This window comes from Coregonus clupeaformis, chromosome 15, assembly GCF_020615455.1.
Source record: "Coregonus clupeaformis isolate EN_2021a chromosome 15, ASM2061545v1, whole genome shotgun sequence".
Lineage (NCBI taxonomy): Eukaryota > Metazoa > Chordata > Actinopteri > Salmoniformes > Salmonidae > Coregonus > Coregonus clupeaformis.
Window position 1 is genome coordinate 10,858,365 of NC_059206.1, and position 20,797 is coordinate 10,879,161.

At 43.7% G+C, this 20,797-nt stretch overlaps 1 protein-coding gene across 11 annotated transcripts in view; it reads left to right on the forward strand.

The window, feature by feature from the left end:
* LOC121581840 (transcription factor 4) overlaps positions 1–20,521 on the forward strand; it is a 340,785-nt gene extending 320,264 nt beyond the window's left edge. For 8 of the 11 annotated variants that reach the window (XM_045224978.1, XM_045224979.1, XM_045224976.1 and 5 more), the window contains 5 exons: positions 1,367–1,493; positions 11,764–11,914; positions 14,026–14,255; positions 16,974–17,109; positions 18,378–20,521. In XM_045224978.1, the coding sequence (XP_045080913.1) occupies positions 1,367–1,493; positions 11,764–11,914; positions 14,026–14,255; positions 16,974–17,109; positions 18,378–18,426 (693 nt within the window). In that variant the 3' untranslated portion in view covers positions 18,427–20,521. Of the gene's footprint in view, positions 1–1,366; positions 1,494–11,763; positions 11,915–14,025; positions 14,256–16,973; positions 17,127–18,377 lie in introns of all 11 variants that reach the window. The other 3 variants (XM_045224980.1, XM_045224982.1, XM_041897208.2) reach the window with 1 other exon arrangement.
* The last annotated feature ends 276 nt before the right edge of the window (positions 20,522–20,797 follow it).

A 20,797-nucleotide genomic window follows, 5' to 3' on the forward strand; every position in this document is an offset into this window, starting at 1 on the left:
TTTCAGTTCTGCCCACAAAAGTTCTATAGGATTGAGGTCAGGGCTTTGTGATGGCCACTCCAATACCTTGACTTTGTTGTCCTTAAGCCATTTTGCCACAACTTTGGAAGTATGCTTGGGGTCATTGTCCATTTGGAAGACCCATTTGCGACCAAGCTTTAACTTCCTGACTGATGTCTTGAGATGTTGCTTCAATATATCTACATAATTTTCCTTCCTCATGATGCCATCTATTTTGTGAAGTGCACCAGTCCCTCCTGCAGCAAAGCACCCCCACAGCATGATGCTGCCACCCCCGTGCTTCACGGTTGGGATGGTGTTCTTCGGCTTGCAAGCCACCCCCTTTTTCCTCCAAACATAACGATGGTCATTATGGCCAAACAGTTCTATTTTTGTTTAATCAGACCAGAGGACATTTCTCCAAAAAGTACGATCTTTGTCCCCATGTGCAGTTGCAAACCGTAGTCTGGCTTTTTTATGGCGGTTTTGGAGCAGTGGCTTCTTCTTTGCTGAGCAGCCTTTCAGGTTATGTCGATATAGGACTTGTTTTACTGTGGATATAGATACTTTTGTACATGTTTCCTCCAGCATCTTCACAAGGTCCTTTGCTGTTGTTCTGGGATTGATTTGCACTTTTCGCACCAAAGTACGTTCATCTCTAGGAGACAGAACGCGTCTCCTCCCATGGTGTTTATAGTTGCGTACTATTGTTTGTACAGATGAACGTGGTACCTTCAGGCGTTTGGAAATTGCTCCCAAGGATGAACCAGACTTGTGGAGGTCTACAATTTTTTTTCTGAGGTCTTGGCTGATTTCTTTAGATTTTCCCATGATGTCAAGCTGAGGCACTGAGTTTGAAGGTAGGCCTTGAAATACATCCACAGGTACACATCCAATTGACTCAAATGATGTCAATTAGCCTATCGGAAGCTTCTAAAGTCATGACATCATTTTCTGGAATTTTCCAAGCTGTTTAAAGGCACAGTCAACTTAGTGTATGTAAACTTCTGACCCACTGGAATTGTGATACAGTGAATTATAAGTGAAATAATCTGTCTGTAAACAATTGTTGGAAAAATTACTTGTGTCATGCACAAAGTAGATGTCCTAACCGACTTGCCAAAACTATAGTTTGTTAACAAGACATTTGTGGAGTGGTTGAAAAACGAGTTTTAATGACTCCAACCTAAGTGTATGTAAACTTCCGACTTCAACTGTATAAAGGTATACTTATAGCTAGTAATATTATTCAATGTATGAGTCATGAGCTGCTGTTTGTATTCAGGGGCCTGGGTCCGCATCGTGACGTGTGTTTGAGTCGTACCCGTCCTGACGTTAACGTGTTCCCCTCTCTGATTCCCTGCAGGTGGGCTCTCACAGGGAGGATGGTGGCGTGGGCATCCATCCCATCAGACCCAACCAAGTGCCAGTCCCCCAGCTCCCCCAGCAGTCTGCCACGTCACCAAATCTACACCAGACTGATACATACCGGGGTGAGTACCATATCGCGGGGGGGAGAGGGTGTGTGGGGGGGAGAGGGTGGGGGGAGAGGATGTGTGGGGTGGGGGGGGAGGGTGGGGGGGAGAGGAGAGGGTGTGTGGGGGGAGAGGGTGGGGGGAGAGGGTGGGGAGAGGGTGGGGGGAGAGGGTGGGGAGAGGGTGTGTGTCGGGGGAGAGGGTGGGGGGAGAGGAGAGGGTGGGGGGAGAGGGTGGGGAGAGGGGTGGGGAGAGGGTGTGTGTGGGGGGAGAGGGTGGGGGGAGAGGGTGGGGAGAGGGTGGGGAGAGGGTGTGTGGGGGAGAGGGTGGGGGAGAGGGTGTGTGTCGGGGGGGAGAGGGTGGGGAGAGGGTGGGGAGAGGGTGTGTGTGGGGGAGAGGGTGGGAGAGGAGAGGGTGGGGAGAGGGTGGGGAGAGGGAGAGGGTGTGGGTCGGGGGAGAGTGTGGGGAGAGGGTGTGTGTGGGGGGAGAGGGTGGGGGAGAGGGCGGGGAGAGGGTGGGGAGAGGGTGTGTGGGGGGAGAGGGTGGGGAGAGGGTGGGGGAGAGGGTGGGGAGAGGGTGGGGGAGAGGGTGGGGGAGAGGGTGTGTGTGGGGGGAGAGGGTGGGGGAGAGGGTGGGGGAGAGGGTGTGTGTGGGGGGAGAGGGTGGGGGAGAGGGTGGGGGAGAGGGTGGGGAGAGGGTGGGGAGAGGGTGTGTGGGGGGAGAGGGTGGGGGAGAGAGGAGAGGGTGGGGGGAGAGGGTGGGGAGAGGGTGGGGGGAGAGAGGAGAGGGTGGGGGGAGAGTGTGGGGAGAGGGTGTGTGGGGAGAGGTTGGGGAGAGGGGTGGGGAGAGGGGAGAGGGTGGGGGGAGAGTGTGGGGAGAGGGTGTGTGTCGGGGGGAGAGTGTGGGGGAGAGGTTGGGGGAGAGGGTGGGGGAGAGGAGAGGGTGGGGGGGAGAGTGTGGGGAGAGGGTGTGTGTGGGGGGAGAGTGTGGGGAGAGGTTGGGGAGAGGGTGGGGAGAGGGTGTGTGGGGGGAGAGGGTGGGGAGAGGGTGGGGGAGAGGGTGGGGGAGAGGGTGTGTGGGGGGAGAGGGTGGGGAGAGGGGGGGGAGAGGGTGGGGATGAGGGTGTGCGTGGGGGGAGAGGGTGGGGGAGAGGGTGGGGGGAGAGGGTGGGGGGATGAGGGTGTGCGTGGGGGGGAGAGGGTGGGGGGAGAGGGTGGGGGAGAGGGTGGGGGAGAGGGTGGGTGAGAGGGTGGGGAGAGGGTGTGTGTGGGGAGAGGGTGGGTGAGAGGGTGGGGGAGAGGGTGGGGGATGAGGGTGTGCGTGGGGGGGGAGAGGGTGGGGGAGAGGGTGGGGGAGAGGGTGGGGGAGAGGGTGTGCGTGGGGGGGAGAGGGTGGGGGGAGAGGGTGGGGGGAGAGGGTGGGGGGAGAGGGTGGGTGAGAGGGTGGGGAGAGGGTGTGTGTGGGGGAGAGGGTGGGGGATGAGGGTGTGCGTGATAGTAATTCTAGTAGAAAAAACAAATAGTGAAAAACAAACATTTGAATAGATTAAATATTTTTTTGTCAAGCTAACCATAGAGCCACATTCATACATTACAAACAATATAATCAGTGCACTTGGCAGGGTCCACATGTGAATGTGTGAGTAATTATGATTAAACAGAGAAAACACTATCTTATTTCAAATATTAATATGTAAAAGGAAATTGTATATGACCGATGCTGTGAAGTGAATTAGCCCTGAGGCCTGTCTAAAGACTGGAAATGTCTTCCTTGGCATCATATCGTCCTGAGGCCCTCGCCAACTGCACGCACACACACACACACACACACACACACACACACACACACACACCTAGTGGTCCTGAGGCCCTCGCCAACTGCCTAATGGGGTGTTGAACACTATAAAACAGAACGCAGAGAGAAACCTACTGGAGGAACACACAGTCTTATAGAATCCCTACACACACACACACACACACACACACACATGCACATGCATACACACACACACACACACACACACACACACACACAAAAACACACACACACACACACACACACACACACACACACTACAGAGGCAGCTGAGACTGGAACTAGAAATACTGTGCATTAAAGTGTTACAGTGTACAGTCGTGGTCTAAAGTTTTGAGAATGACACAAATACTAATTTTCACAAAGTCTGCTGCCTCAGTTTTGATGATGGCAATTTGCATATACTCCAGAATGTCATCAAGAGTGATCAGATGAATTGCAATTAATTGCAAAGTCCCTCTTCGCCATGAAAATGAACTTAATCCCCCAAAAAACATTTCCACTGCATTTCAGCCCTGCCACAAAAGGACCAGCTGCCATCATGTCAGTGATTCTCTCGTTATCACAGGTGAGAGTGTTGACAAGGACAAGGCTGGAGATCACTCTGTCATGCTGATTGAGTTAGAATAACAGACTGGAAGCTTTAAAAGGAGGGTGGTGCTTGAAATCATTATTCTTCCTCTGTTAACCATGGTTACCTGCAAGGAAACACGTGCCGTCATCATTGCTTTGCACAAAAAGGGCTTCACAGGCAAGGATATTGCTGCTAGTAAGATTGCACCTAAATCAACCATTTATCGGATCATCAAGAACTTCAAGGAGAGAGATTCAATTGTTGTGAAGAAGGCGTCAGGGCGCCCAAGAAAGTCCAGCAAGTGCCAGGACCGTCTCCTAAAGTTGATTCAGCTGCGGGATCGGAGCACCACCAGTGCAGAGCTTGCTCAGGAATGGCAGCAGGCAGGTGTGAGTGCATCTGCACGCACAGTGAGGCAAAGACTTTTGGAGGATGGCATGGTGTCAAGAAGGGCAGCAAAGAAGCCACTTCTCTCCAGGAAAAACATCAGGGACAGACAGATATTCTGCAAAAGGTACAGTGATTGGACTGCTGAGGACTGGGGTAAAGACGTGATCCGGATCCTTAGCTTTAGATAACACATGGTCAGAACGTGATCCGGATCCTTAGCTTTAGATAACACATGGTCAGAACGTGATCCGGATCCTTAGCTTTAGATAACACATGGGCAGAGACGTGATCCGGATCCTTAGCTTTAGATAACACATGGTCAGAACGTGATCCAGAACCTTAGCTTTAAATAACACATGGGCAGAGACGTGATCCGGATCCTTAGCTTTAGATAACACATGGTCAGAACGTGATCCGGATCCTTAGCTTTAGATAACACATGGGCAGAGACGTGATCCGGATCCTTAGCTTTAGATAACACATGGTCAGAACGTGATCCGGAACCTTAGCTTTAAATAACACATGGGCAGAGACGTGATCCGGATCCTTAGCTTTAGATAACACATGGTCAGAACGTGATCCGGATCCGTAGCTTTAAAATAACACATGATCAGAATGTGATCCGGATCCTTAGCTTTAAAATAACACATTGTCAGAACGTGATCCGGATCCGTAGCTTTAGATAACACATGGTCAGAAGGTGATCCGGATCCTTAGCTTTAAATAACACATGGTCAGAATGTGATCCGGATCCTTAGCTTTAGATAACACATGGGCAGAAGGTGATCCAGATCCTTAGCTTTAAATAACACATGGTCAGAATGTGATCCGGATCCTTAGCTTTAGATAACACATGGGCAGAAGGTGATCCGGATCCTTAGCTTTAGATAACACATGGGCAGAAGGTGATCCGGATCCTTAGCTTTAGATAACACATGGGCAGAGACGTGATCCGGATCATTAGCTTTAGATAACACATGGTCAGAACGTGATCCGGATCCTTAGCTTTAAATAACACATGGGCAGAGACGCGATCCGGATCCTTAGCTTTAGATAACACATGGGCAGAAGGTGATCCGGATCCTTAGCTTTAGATAACACATGGGCAGAAGGTGATCTGGATCCTTAGCTTTAGATAACACATGGGCAGAAGGTGATCTGGATCATTAGCTTTAGATAACACATGGTCAGAACGTGATCCGGATCCTTAGCTTTAAATAACACATGGGCAGAGACGCGATCCGGATCCTTAGCTTTAGATAACACATGGGCAGAAGGTGATCCGGATCCTTAGCTTTAGATAACACATGGGCAGAAGGTGATCTGGATCCTTAGCTTTAGATAACACATGGTCAGAGACGTGATCCGGATCCTTAGCTTTAAATAACACATAGGCAGAGACGTGATCCGGATCCTTAGCTTTAGATAACACATGGTCAGAACGTGATCCGGATCCGTAGCTTTAGATAACACATGGTCAGAAAGTGATCCGGCTCCTTAGCTTTAAATAACACATGGTCAGAATGTGATCCGGATCCTTAGGTTTAAAATAACACATGGTCAGAATGTGATCCGGATCCTTAGCTTTAAATAACACATGGTCAGAACGTGATCCGGATCCTTAGCTTTAAATAATAAATAACACAATAACACAAAACTCTGGATCCCTAGCCACAGCCTTATTTTTTATGGGACTAAGATAAGGCCAATGTAGAGTCAGAGGCGTCTTATAAGGGTATCACAATAAGGTAGTGTGGGAATATTCTAGCACAACTATTCCTGGCTAACCTATGTCATCACAGAAAGGACAAGGTCACTTTCTGCTCTTTGCTTGAGGACCTTTCAGGCCTTGTAGCATAAACTAGCAGTGGTTATGTGTGTCGCACATAGGGAGGGACTGTGAACAGAGACACACATAGGGTCACTGGCAGCGAGAGCCACATACAGAGAGACAGTTACAGAGAGACAGATACAGAGAGACAGATACAGAGAGACAGATACAGAGAGACAGATACAGGCCCATACATACAGACTGACAGCAGCCAGACGGCCATTTTGTTTCTCTTCTTCTCTGTGATTGAGCCATTGAGGGCATTTTGAGGAAATCTGTGCGAGACGAGGGGCTTCTTTTGTGAAAGTGTGTCTGTGTGTGTGTGTGTGTGTGTTTATGTGTGTGTGTGTGTGTGTGTGTGTTTATGTGTCTGTGTGTACGTGTGTGTGTGTGTGGTGTGTGTCTTTGTGTGTGTGTGTGGTGTGTGTCTGTGTGTCTGTGTGTGTTGTGTGTGTTGTGAGACGGTGTGGGAACAGTGTTTTATGTTGACAGGGATGTTGGCACAGGTCCATGGAATGACGTCAAACAAACAGAGAGCTGTATTCTCCAGCTGGATAGTGATAGGGGAGGTGGGGGGGAGAAGGGGCAGGGGGGACACTGTGAGAACATACAGTCAAACCCATTTTTTGTCCGCAGAGCAGACACTCCCTCAGTCTCCCCCTCCCTTCCCTCCTCCTCCTCCCCCCTCCCACGAGAAACAGATGAGTGTGCCTGGTAGACACAGTTTTCAGAGAGGCAGGCATGCCAAACACACATTAATCTCTACTCTTTTGGGGTTTGCACCAATGTTTGTTTTTAATTTCCAGTCATATTTCTCTCTCCTTTCTGATGATTGAAGAGATAAAAGTAGTGTCTATCTGTCTGTCTGTCTGGCACCACCTAAAATAAACTCACTTTGGCATGTCCTTGAAATGACCATCAGAATATTCTCTAAACTTTAAGGCTCCTAATCCGTGATCAGAATTTTTTTTTCTGAGGCTCCGTATCCATGAGTGCACAAATTCTCGCAGAAATTTGGGATTTAACTAATTCTCTCATGCCGAAACCAGATTAGATACAAACCAGATTAGATACATACCAGTAGTTAAATCAGAGTTAAACGCCAAAAATATTATATTCACAATTTCACTAAGCAAAAAGCAAACAACCAAAACATCAATAGCCACTACAATGTCGAAACATGATTTTGTCATGAGTTCTGTACCATTTGCTTGATTTTGTGGACCCAAGACTATGGTGTATCGACATTAGCTAGCTAGCTAACATTAGCATGCTAGCGACGCTAGTCAGCACAGGCTGCTACGTGATAATCAGTTCGCGTTAGCTACCTAGCTAGCCAGCCTAGCTAGCTCTAGTCCAATGGAAACCGATGCAGCCCTACTGGCTACGTGGCTAGCAAGATGACTAGTGGTGACAGTGAGGTCCGTATGAGATTCAACGCTTTAATGTCATCGTGCAGAATTTAGTGTCATCGTGCAGAAATAGCAACAAAAAAAATAACTGTTTGATGAGCTAGCTAAGTTAGCTAGCAAGATAGCTATGACAGTTACCAGTGTGCATGCACAAATGCATTTTTATTTATTTATTTTATTTCACCTTTATTTAACCAGGTAAGCCAGTTGAGAACAAGTTCTCATTTACAACTGCGACCTGGCCAAGATAAAGCAAAGCAGTGCGATAAAAACAACAACACAGAGTTACATATGGGGTAAAACAAAACATAAAGTCAAAAATACAACAGAAAATATATATACAGTGTGTGCAAATGTAGCAAATGTAGCATGACGACACATTGTATCTAAAGTCAGGAAGAGCATCTGCTAAAACGACTCAAATGTAAATAGAACACATATACATGTACATTTACATCATTTAGCAGACGCTCTTATCCAGAGCGACTTACAAATCGGTGCATTCAACGTATGATAGCCAGTGGGACAACCACTTTTCTTTTTGTTTTATTTGTTTTATGGGGGGGGGGTAGAAGGATTACTTTATACTATTCCAGGGATGTAGCTCAGTTGATAGAGCATGGCGTTTGCAACGCCAGGGTTGTGGGTTCGATTCCCACGGGGGGGGGGGGGCCAGTATGAATAATAATATGTATTCACTAACTGTAAATCGCTCTGGATAAGAGCGTCTGCTAAATGACTAAAATGTAAATGTATTCCTTAAAGAGACATTAATGATAGCTAGTATGAAAAACCCGGTGACCACTAGATGTCCTCGTATACCCATATTTGGATCAAATGCACTTGATTTTTCATCCGTACTGTGTGAATGACAACCCCATTCAATCTATTTTGGGGTATCTATAATAATTATACTCAGCATGTAGGAGTACTGCAGATCATTTGTATTCATGAATGTTTAGATGTGAGCTTCGTTGCATCCCCTATCTTCTAAAGTGTAAGAAGGCATTTGATATCACAAAGTATACAGTATTTCCATTTCTTAGTGGTGAGCGATTAACCAATTATAATTATTATTATTTTAGTTTTTTAAACAACTAATTGACCAACTTCGGTTCAATTATTTGAATTCCATTTCATCGTTTATTTTTTTTCTTCTTCTGTGCGCTGTTTCTCTAGAGATAAATCAGTTCTAGCCTGAACTGTGCGATGTAGTAGGGAGTTGTAGTTTACAACAGGCCAATATCCTACATAGTTTAGCGCAGAAAACGTGGTAATTAACTACAATGACCATAATCCATTGCGCGACTACTTTTCCGGTCTGTGTTTCTTTTACGCCCGCTACAGAAGAGGCAGAAAAATGCGCGATTGTGAGGGGATATAGAGAGCAGCTGTTGCTTCGTGATATATCTCTACCTGAAAATACATATTCAGCAGTCATAAAAGTATGCCTTATTTACTTTGAAGAACTACTAAAATAGTGATTTAGTCAGACAACAGCTCTATAGAGATGAGATGATGACTTGGAATTAAATAAAAAAGTAATCAAATAAAACTAATGGAATATACACAAATGTAATATATTTTATTAAAGCGATGTGAATAAATGATGGTTAATAAGTGATTAGCAGTAATGGGCAGTCACTACCATCATGGGACTTGTATTAATTGTTTTATTCTGTGTTGTTACAGCATTCAACTCAAATAATCGAAACCGAAACTGAACCGACCTCAAAAAGCACTAATCGCTAATTTCTCCTGGATTGCCATTTCTCATTTAGTTAGCCTCACCTCAACCCCAGAAATGCGAATCAATTATCAAATCAGTTTACAGAGAAAATACATAGATCCATAATTGTTCTCCAAAATCTCCCAGATATGTTAATATACACACCAAATGCAATAGTGACATTTTACACCAGTGCAGCAAGCTAGTGGACTCTATCATGTACTGTTGAAATGGGGATATGATGATACCTAGTGGTCGCATGGTTGATTTCTCCCTAACCATCATTTATACAGTGCATTCGGAAAGTATTCAGACCCCTTCCCTTTTTCCACATTTTGTTACATTACAGCCTTATTTTAAAATTGATTAAATTAACATTTTCCTCATCAATCTACACACAATATTCCATAATGGCAAAGTCAAAAATGGGTTTTTAGAATTTTTAGCAAATGTATTACAAATAAAAAACAGAAATACTTTATTTACATAAGTATTCAGACCCTTTGCTATGAGACTCGAAATTGAGCTCAGGTGCATCCTGTTTCCATTGATCGTCCTTAAGATGTTTCTACAACTTGATTGGAGTCCACCTGTGGTCAATTCAAATGATTGGACATGATTTGGAAAAGCACACACCTATCTATATAAGGTCCCACAGTTGACAGTGCATGTCAGAGCAAAAACCAAGCCATGAGGTCGAAGGAATTGTCCGTAGAGCTCCGAGACAGGATTGTGTCGAGGCACAGATCTGGGGGAAGGGTACCAAAAACATTCTGCAGCATTGAAGGTCCCCAAGAACACAGTGGCCTCCATCATTCTATTTCTTTTTTTACTCTTTACCGCTTTTTCTTCCCAATTTTGTGATATCCAATTGGTAGTTACAGTCTTGTCCCATCGCTGCAACTGCCGTACGGACTCGGGAGAGGCGAAGGTCGAGAGCAATGCGTCCTCCGAAACACTGCTTGCTTAACCCGGAAGCACTAATGTGTCGGAGAAAACACCGTACAACTGGCGACCGTGTCAGCGTGCATGCGCCCGGCCCGCCACAGGAGTCGCTAGAGCGCGATGGGACAAGGACATCCCGGCCGGCCAAACCCTCCCCTATCCCGGACGATGCTGGGCCAATTGTGCGTCGCCTCATGAGAGAGATCCTTGATGAAAACCTGCTCCAGAGCGCTCAGGACCTCAGACTGGTGCGAAGGTTCACCTTCCAACAGCACAACGACCCTAAGCACACAGCCAAGACAACGCAGGAGTGGCTTCGGGACAAGTCTCTGAATGTCCTTGAGTGGCCCAGCCAGAGCATGGACTTGAACCCGATCGAACATCTCTGGAGAGACCTGAAAATACCTGTGCAGCGACGCTCCCCATCCAACCTGACAGAGCTTGAGAGGATCTGCAGAGAAGAATGGGAGAAACTCCCAAAATACAGGGGTGCCAAGCATGTAGCATCATACCCAAAAATAATCAAGGCTGTAATCGCTGCCAAAGGTGCTTCAACAAAGTACTGAGTAAAGGGTTTGAATACGTAAATGTGATATTTCAGTTTTATTTTTTTTTATAAATTAGCAGAAATGTTTAAAAACCTGTTTTTGCTTTGTCATTATGGGGTACTGTTTGTAGATTGATGAGGGGGGGGGAAAAACGTATTTAATCCATTTTAGAATAAGGCTGTAACGTAACAACATGTGGAAAAAGTATAGGGGTCTGAATACTTTACCGAATGCACTGTATCTCCCCATCTCTGTTCACTTTATGTTGTTATCTGTTAGGTCCCTGAAAACTGTCTCCACTGAAAACACCAGAGTCGGTCTACCATCTATGACAACACTGGTCCTGCCATGCATGCAAAGCTAGCTAGCGTCCTCTTTGATAACTGGTATACCTTGCTAGCTAATTTAGCTAGCTCATCAAACAGTATTCTCTTTGCTATTTCTGCACGATAAAACGTATTAGGGCCTTGAGTCTAATAAGGATCTTACTGTCACCACTGGTCATCCAGCTAGCCATTGGACTAGACTAGAGCTTACTAGCTAGGTAGCTAATGCTGGCTAGCTAGCTAACACTAGCGTCGCTAGCAAGCTAACGTTAGCTAGCTAGCTAATGACGATACACCATAGTCGTGGATCCACAAAATCGAGCAAATGTTACTGAACTCGTGACAAAATCATGTTTTGACACAGAAATAAAAGATCCGTTCGGGTATTAGAAGCCACTCCAAAACTTTAATAATAAGGTAATATACCTTATTGTTAGAAAAGCTGCCAGTTGATGAAAGTAAGTATGTTGAAAGCTGCCAAATGTTTACAAAAGAACAAACCAAATGGCAGGGCTGCTGTTTGGTTAACAAAAAAGGAGAACTAATGAAGGTTTGTGGCTTTAATAAACTGTATATTTTCTCTGTCTCCTCTTCTCTCTCTCCCCATCCCTTCCTCCCTTCCCCTCCTCCCTCCTCCCCCCTCTCTTCCTCCTCTCCCCCGTCTCCTCCACTCTCTCCATCCCCCCTCTCCTCCACTCTCTCCACCCCCTCTCCCCAGCTCTCTCCAGTGGTCTCCAGGGCCAGAGTGCCTCGTCTGTCTCGTCAGAGATCAAGTCAGAGGACGAGGGGGATGAGAACCTGCAGGATGCCAGATCTATGGAGGCCAAGAAAGAGGAGCCTGACAACAAGGACCTCAAGTCTATTGATAGGTCAAGATCTAGATCACATCTATTGATAGGTCAAGATCTAGATCACATCTATTGATAGGTCAAGATCTAGGTAGCCATGTCCACATTGCTCGCTTCATTTAAATACCACTTACAACGGATTTTGATGAAGTGAACAGTGTGATTTCGATGAAGTGAACAGTGTGATTTTGATGAAGTGAACAGTGTGATTTTGATGAAGTGAACAGTGTGATTTTGATGAAGTGAACAGTGTGATTTTGATGAAGTGAACAGTGTGATTTTGATGAAGTGAACAGTGTGATTTTGATTAAGTGAACAGTGTGATTTGAGGGACAGCTAAATTAATTAATCAACAACGACTAGAAAGACTTGGATAACCCACAAAGTGAAATACATTCTCAAATATACTTGCTTATCTATCTGCAACATTGTTCTTAACTACATAGACATTATGACAGTAAAATACAAAAACATACTTTTAAATTTCCCAAAAGGTTTTCCAACACTCACATCACACTTACATTTCTGTTGAATGCATACATACTTTAATAACAAATCAATCAAATCAATCATTCATTGTTTTCTCAGAAGTTCTTCTCCTTTGGGTAATTCCGTAATTCCAGTCTTGTCTATGGACTTGAGCCGTGTTTTAGCTGTCTCTCACACACCAGCGAAGGCCCCCACTTCCTCATTCCCAAGCTGCACCATCCAGGATAAACGCTGTGATATCACTGCGTTTATAGCCCTTCCGCCTGGAATGATACAATCAGACATTTTCGGACCCCAACCCCAGATGATCATGATGATGAAACAAATATTGTTATTGGTATCTTGCAGTACTAGAGTTGCATTGAACGATTGAAAATAGATGCATTGAACGATTCAAAATAGATGCATTGAACGATTGAAAATAGATGCATTGAACGATTGAAAATAGGTGCGTTGAACGATTGAAAATAGGTCCATTGAACGATTGTAAATAGATGCATTGAACGATTGAAAATAGGTGCATTGAACGATTGAAAATAGATGCATTGAACGATTGAAAATAGATGCATTGAACGATTGAAAATAGGTGCATTGAACGATTGAAAATAGATGCATTGAACGATTGAAAATAGGTGCATTGAACGATTGAAAATAGATGCATTGAACGATTGAAAATAGGTGCATTGAACGATTGAAAATAGATGCATTGAACGATTGAAAATAGGTTCATTGAACGATTGAAAATAGATGCATTGAACGATTGAAAATAGATGCATTGAACGATTGAAAATAGATGCATTGAACGATTGAAAATAGATGCATTGAACGATTGAAAATAGGTGCATTGAACGATTGAAAATAGATGCATTGAACGATTGAAAAAAGGTGCATTGAACGATTGAAAATAGGTGCATTGAACGATTGAAAATAGATGCATTGAACGATTGAAAATAGATTCATTGAACGATTGAAAATAGGTGCATTGAACGATTGAAAATAGGTGCATTGAACGATTGAAAATATATGCATTGAACGATTGAAAATAGGTGCATTGAACGATTGAAAATAGGTGCATTGAACGATTGAAAATAGGTGCATTGAACGATTGAAAATAGATGCATTGAACGATTGAAAATAGGTGCATTGAACGATTGAAAATAGGTGCATTGAACGATTGAAAATAGATGCATTGAACGATTGAAAATATATGCATTGAACGATTGAAAATAGATGCATTGAACGATTGAAAATAGATGCATTGAACGATTGAAAATAGGTGCATTGAACAATTGAAAATAGGTGCATTGAACGATTGAAAATAGGTGCATTGAACGATTGAAAATAGATGCATCGAACGATTGAAAATAGGTGCATTGAACGATTGAAAATAGATGCATTGAACGATTGAAAATAGATGCATTGAATGATTGAAAATTAATTGTTTTCAGGTTACAACACCATCTACATATAGATACAGTATAGCCAGCTGTACAGGTAAATGGTTAGGCATCACAACTCCTATCAACAGAGATTTAGACTGAACCTGGCTTCATCCATTGTGGTGGCATTTCAAAAGGCTTAGGGATGGGTAAGCGTTGGTTTAGCCGTAGCTGGCGCTGACTGGTCCCCTGTCGGTCCCACAGCAACGCGGATGACGAGGACTTGTCTCCGGAGCAGAAGATCGAACGTGAGAAGGAACGCAGGATGGCCAATAACGCCCGGGAGCGGCTGCGCGTCCGTGACATCAACGAGGCCTTCAAGGAGCTGGGCCGCATGGTGCAGCTGCACCTGAAGAGCGACAAGCCACAGACCAAACTGCTCATACTGCATCAGGCCGTGGCCGTCATACTGAGTTTGGAGCAGCAAGTCAGAGGCAAGGGACCTGACACACACACACATAAATATATATATAAATATAAATATATATATATATATATATATATATATATATATATATATATATATATATATATATATATATACAGTACCAGTCAAATGTTTGGACACACCTGCTCATTCAAGGGTTTTTCTTTATTTTTTACTATTTTCTACATTGTAGAATAATAGTGAAGACATCAAAACTATGAAATAACACATATGGAATCATGTAGTAACCAAAAAAAAAGTGTTCAACAAATCAAAATGTATTTTATATTTGAGATTCTTCAAATTAGCCACCCTTTGCCTTGATGACAGCTTTGCACACTCTTGACATTCTCTCAACCAGCATCATGAGGTAGTCACCTGGAATGCATTTCAATTAACAGGTGTGCCTTCTTAAAAGTTAATTTGTGGAATTTCTTTCCTTCTTAATGTGTTTGAGCCAATCAGTTGTGTTGTGACAAGGTAGGGGGGGTATACAGAAGATAGCCCTATTTGGTAAAATACCAAGTCCATATTATGGCAAGAACAGCTCAAATAAGCAAAGAGAAACTACAGTCCATCATTACTTTAAGACATGAAGGTCAGTCAATACGGAAAATGTCAAGAACTTTGAAAGTTTCTTCAAGTGCAGTCGTAAAAACCATCAAGCGCTATGATGAAACTGGCTCTCATGAGGACCGCCACAGGAAAGGAAGACCCAGAGTTTCCTCTGCTGCAGAGGATAAGTTCATTAGAGTTAACTGCACCTCAGATTGCAGCCCAAATAAATGCTTCACAGAGTTCAAGTAACAGACACATCTCAACATCAACTGTTCAGAGGAGACTGTGTGAATCAGGCCTTCATGGTCAAATTGCTGCAAAGAAACCACTACTAAAGGACACCAATAAGAAGAAGAGACTTGCTTGGGCCAAGATACACGAGCAATGGACATTAGACCGGTGGAAATTTGTCCTTTGGTCTGGAGTCTAAATTGGAGATTTTTGGTTCAAACCGCTGTGTCTTTGTGAGACGTGGTGTGGGTGAACGGATGATCTCCGCATGTGTATTTCCCACCGTAAAGCATGGAGGAGGAGGTGTTATGGTGTGGGGGTGCTTTGCTGGTGATTTATTTAGAATTCAAGGCACACTTAACCAGCATGGCTACCACAGCATTCTGCAGCGATACACCATCCCATCTGATTTGGGCTTAGTGAGACTATCATTTGTTTTTCAACACGACAATGACCCAACACACCTCTAGGCTGTGTAAGGGCTATTTGACCAAGAAGGAGAGTGATGGAGTGCTGCATCAGATGACCTGGCCTCCACAATCTCCCGACCTCAACCAAATTGAGATGGTTTGGGATGAGTCGGACCGCAGAGGGAAGGAATGCAGCCAACAAGTGCTTAGCATATGTGGGAACTCCTTCAAGACTGTTGGAAAAGCATTCCAGGTGAAGCTGGTTGAGAGAATGCCAAGACTGTGCAAAGCTGTGGTCAAGGGAATGGGTGGCTATTTGAAGAATCTCAAATAGAAAATATATTTTGATTTGTTTAGCACTTTTATGGTTACTACATGATTCCATATGTGTTATTTTATAGTTTTGATGTCTTCACTATTATTCTACAATGTAGAAAATAGTACAAATAAAGAAAAACACTTGATTGAGTAGGTGTTCTAAAACTTTTGACCGGTAGTGTTTATATGTATATATATACATAGGGACCTGACACACACACACACACACATATATATATATATATACAGGGACACACACATATAGAGACACAGACATAGAGACACACACACATAGAGACACAGACATAGAGAAAGACACACATAGAGACAGACACACACAGACACACATAGAGACAGACACACATAGAGACAGACACACATAGACACACATAGAGACAGACACACATAGAGACAGACACACATAGAGACAGACACACAAGATTTCACTTGCTGCTCCTGGCTCAGTATGTGGCTCAGTATGTGTGGGTGTGTGTGTGTGTGTGTAGTAGTGGTAGGAGTAGTATTAGTATTAGTATTAGTAGTAGTAGTAGTAGTAGTAGTAGTAGTAGTAGTAGTAGTAGTAGTAGTAGTAGTAGTAGTAGTAGTAGTAGTAGTAGTAGTAGTAGTAGTGGTAGTAGTAGTAGTAGTGGTAGGAGTAGTAGTAGTAGTAGTAGTAGTAGTAGTAGTAGTAGTAGTAGTAGTAGTAGTAGTAGTAGTAGTAGTAGTAGTAGTAGTAGTAGTAGTAGTAGTAGTAGTAGTAGTAGTAGCAGCAGTATTAGTAATAGTAATAGTAGTAGTAGTAGTAGTAGTAGTAGTAGTAGTAGTACTTTATAAATCTATTTCTAGTACTAGTACTCTTACTACTACTACACACACACATACACACACACCTACTGAGCCTGGAGCAGCAAATCAGAGGTCAGAGAAAATACACACACACACACACACCAACACACACCAGGGTGCATTATTCTTTAGGCCTGGCTGTGGCTGAATCTTAACATTTAAGTCAAATTTTCACTCAGCTTCCTATTGATGTCAATGCATTACTAAGTGAAAATCTGATTTAAGTGAAATTAGGATTGGCTCCATAGTTTTAACAGATATAGAACAATATTTTCTCAGATCCACACGGTGGCGCTGCTCCAGTTCTTAAAGACTTACTTGTGTGTTTGCGTCCATCCGTCTGTGTGCGTCTGTGTCTCTAGAGAGGAACCTGAACCCTAAGGCTGCGTGTCTGAAGAGACGTGAGGAGGAAAAAGGTTCGTCGGACGGCGGAGCGGCCCTCTCCCTGGCCGGGGCACACCACGCCATGGGGGACGCCTCCAACCCAATGGGACAAATGTAAAAACCCCTAAATGGTCAGAAGATATTCACTTTAAACTAATCTGCTGTGAAAACACGTGTACCATAACTTACCATTAACCTAAAACAATTGGGTGGATAACAATTATAATTGAAGAAGAAAAAAAGCATTCTGGCTCCATTTGCCAAGAAAGTAATACAAAATAGTAAAATGGTTAAAAAAATAAATACAAAAAATCTAGTTATCAGTCTTCCACAGTGGCTTGGCTCGCATTGTGAAAATGGCTTGAATTGTCGTTTTGACGACATTTGCAACCCAGATGAATAATACAAACTCAATCAGAATTACAGGACAAATGATGACAATGTGGATCATTTCTCCCACGTAGCCTTTTAGTCCAAATTGATTGAAATTGAATGAGCGGAGTTGCTAACAATGGAGGGGCCGTAATCAAAGCCTACGACCTATTGAAACAATACCCCGGGTACATTTTAACAACAGATTGGCAGTAAGTGTGTGCTCGTTTTGTTCTGCTGTGTGTGTGTAGTTGACTTGCTTTAACTCATTGTGTGAAACTCAGTGAAAACTATCCTGTGGTTTTGATTGTGTGATGCGTTGTATTGTTTTGATTCGATTGTTTCACACGGTCTATAATTGAATGTCATGCGTACACTATGAGAAAGACAGTAGTATGAAAAAACATTTACATTTTTTTACATTCTAGTCAGATGTTCTTATCCAGAGCAACTGGCGTTACAGTCAGTGCGTTCAACAAAGTTCAGTAGGGGAAAACAACCACCAATTACAGTCATTGAAACCTTTCTTCTTGACAGGCCTCTCCTAAGCCAGTTCTTTAACCAGATGGTGTAGTTAATTAACTAAGTGTTATCAGTGAACAAAGAGGATAGGAGAGAACGTGAAGAATGCTGATTGTCTCCACATCGTAGAGATATGGAGTACAGCACCTTGTAGTGAGGTACCTGAAGGTTGGATGTGTTTTCTCGATATCTTAATCTTATGTGGAAGGCACATACGTTTAGGGCCTTTTGAAGGTTATTTTTAGGGCCTAGGGTGTCCATCTCAATGTTTTACCTTTAGTTCCTTCTCAGTTGTGTGTGTGTCTGTCTGTCTGTCTGTCTGTCCGTCTGTGTCTGTATGTCTGTCTGTCTGTTTATGTGTCTGTCTGTCTGTCTTGTGTGTGTGTGTGTGTGTGTGTGTGTGTGTGTGTTTGTTGATTGGTTTGTACAGGTAACAGGTGAGTACAGTGTCCCACAGCTGTCTCTAACCCCCTTCTGTCCTCCTGTAGGTCCAAGCTCCCGGAGTTCATCAAGATGATGAGCGACCACTTCCTTTGACAACATTCTCCTATTTCCTGAACCAATCAATCAACCGATCACGTCAATCAACGATCGATCTGACCACCTGATCTGACCAATGTCTTTCGTCTTCTGTAGAAATGAACGAACTGCAAATGTATATCGAAAACATAACAGAGATGTTCCTTCTTCTTCTCCTTCTTCTTCTTCTTCTTCTTCTTCTTCTTTTAAGCATTCCCAGTAAAAAAAAAAAAAAGTTATTATATATGTTAAAGAAAAAGAAAAAAGTAACACAAAAAAAGTAAACGCAGCTACGTGATGATGGGAGACATATCATTATGTTGCAGGACTCAGCTGCTGTCTCAACTGAATGGCAATCTTCTCCACACTGTGGAAACTCTTGCAGTCGTGCCTGAACTCCTCCTTGATGTTTAAGTTAAATAGATATATACGAAAAATCAATCAGTCAGTCTGGAGAGGGGGGGTATATATAGAAAAAGAAAAAAGAAAAAAAAGTAGAGATTATGTAAAATTTCAAGAATTCTTTTAAAACATGCAATAATGATTAAAAAAATGTGTACTTCTAATCTAAAAACAGAACAGATACATTTTAAGATAACACTTTGTTTTTGGCCCCTAAGTTGGCTAGTATAGCTGAATACTAGAAAGCAGTGTTGGGGAACATTACTTTTAAAAGTAACTCGTTAGGTTACAATGTTACTGCCATTAAAAGTAACTTCTTACATTACACTGTTACTTACTGTGGAAAGTAACTCTGTGGACAATACTTTTGCGTTACCAAAAACAAGAAAACCCTCTGAAAATGTCTTGCGCGTGTTGGTCATTCTTTTGGCCAGTAGAGGGAGTTCTACCTACTTAACCCTCGGTGCTGCACTGATGTCATCGGACATCATGGGCGAGCTCAAGACCGAGATCTCTGTCAGATTTCCTAATAGTTGTTTCAGTTGTTTTAGTAAATTGAACCGTGTATTTTGCAATAAACAATGTCTTAATTTTTAATCGCATTATTATTTGACATTTGTAGTTCAGCAGCATATATTGAAATGTAACTGTTCCACAAAAAAAATGCGTGAAGGAGGAAATATGTATACACATTATGATAATAAGGAAAGATAAAATAAGATATTAAAGCTTTTGCTGTTTTGGAGCAGAAGCACCGTCATCCTCAGCATCAACGGCAATCGGCTGGCGTGGGTCTGGTGGAGCTGTGCTTGGCCTGATGGTGCTTCTTGATATTTGAAGTTGAGTTCTTCGGAGTTGACAGACGCTGAGCCCCGAGGGCGTTGACAGGCGCTGAGCCCCGAGGGTGTTGACAGGAGCTGAGCCCAGAGGGCGTTGACAGACGCTGAACCCCGAGGGCGTTGACAGGCGCTGAGCCCCGAGGGCGTTGACAGGCGCTGAGCCCCGAGGGCGTTGACAGGCGCTGAGCCCCGAGGGCGTTGACAGGCGCTGAGCCCCGAGGGCGTTGACAGGCGCTGAGCCCCGAGGGCTTTGACAGCCGCTGAGCCGCGAGGGCGTTGACAGGCGCTGAGCCCCGAGGGCGTTGACAGGCGCTGAGCCCCGAGGCTCAGTTAACATTTTATTATAATGTTTTTCTCCAATTCTAAATCATGTGAAAACTTTCACCACGTAGAAGCTGTTGTCTCTGCCACCTTGTTAGCTTCCTGCCACAACGTTCTTGAAGAGACAGGAAGAGCGTGAACTTATGGGAAGAGTTTTTAATTTTTTATTTGGCAAAGGGAATAATATTTAAAATTAACGATTTGCTTATTTGAAAAAGTAACTAAGTATCTGATTTCTTAAATTGAAAAACTAACACGTTAAGTTACTCGTTACCACAAAAAAATAATTTGAGTACTCTAACGCGTCACTTTGTAAGGTGTTACCCCCAACACTGCTAGAGAGGAGAGAGGGGAAACATTGCTAACTCATAGCCACTCCAAACCAGCAGACGTCCTGATTCAGATTGAAATGTGTTTTCATTGGCCATTCCTTTGCGTGGGCGGAGCAGATGAGCAAATGGAACCTTGTGATTAGAGGGCAGGCCGTTGGTAGTGTTACTCTTCGTTACTCCATGTTACAGAAGGAAGGAAGGAAGGAAGGAAGGAAGGAAGGAAGGAAGGAAGGAAGGAAGGAAGGAAGGAAGGAAGGAAGGAAGGAAGGAAGGAAGGAAGGAAGGAAGGAAGGAAGGAAGGAAGGAAAATAAAGGGGGACAGATAGATAGACAGAGAGACCCAGACCAGTTCAGAACAGAGATATGTCAGAACAGAGATATGTCTCCTTGTTGTGTCTGTCACGCAGAGAGACCCAGACCAGGTCAGAACAGAGATATGTCTCCTTGCTGTGTCTGTCACACAGAGAGACCCAGACCAGGTCAGAACAGAGATAT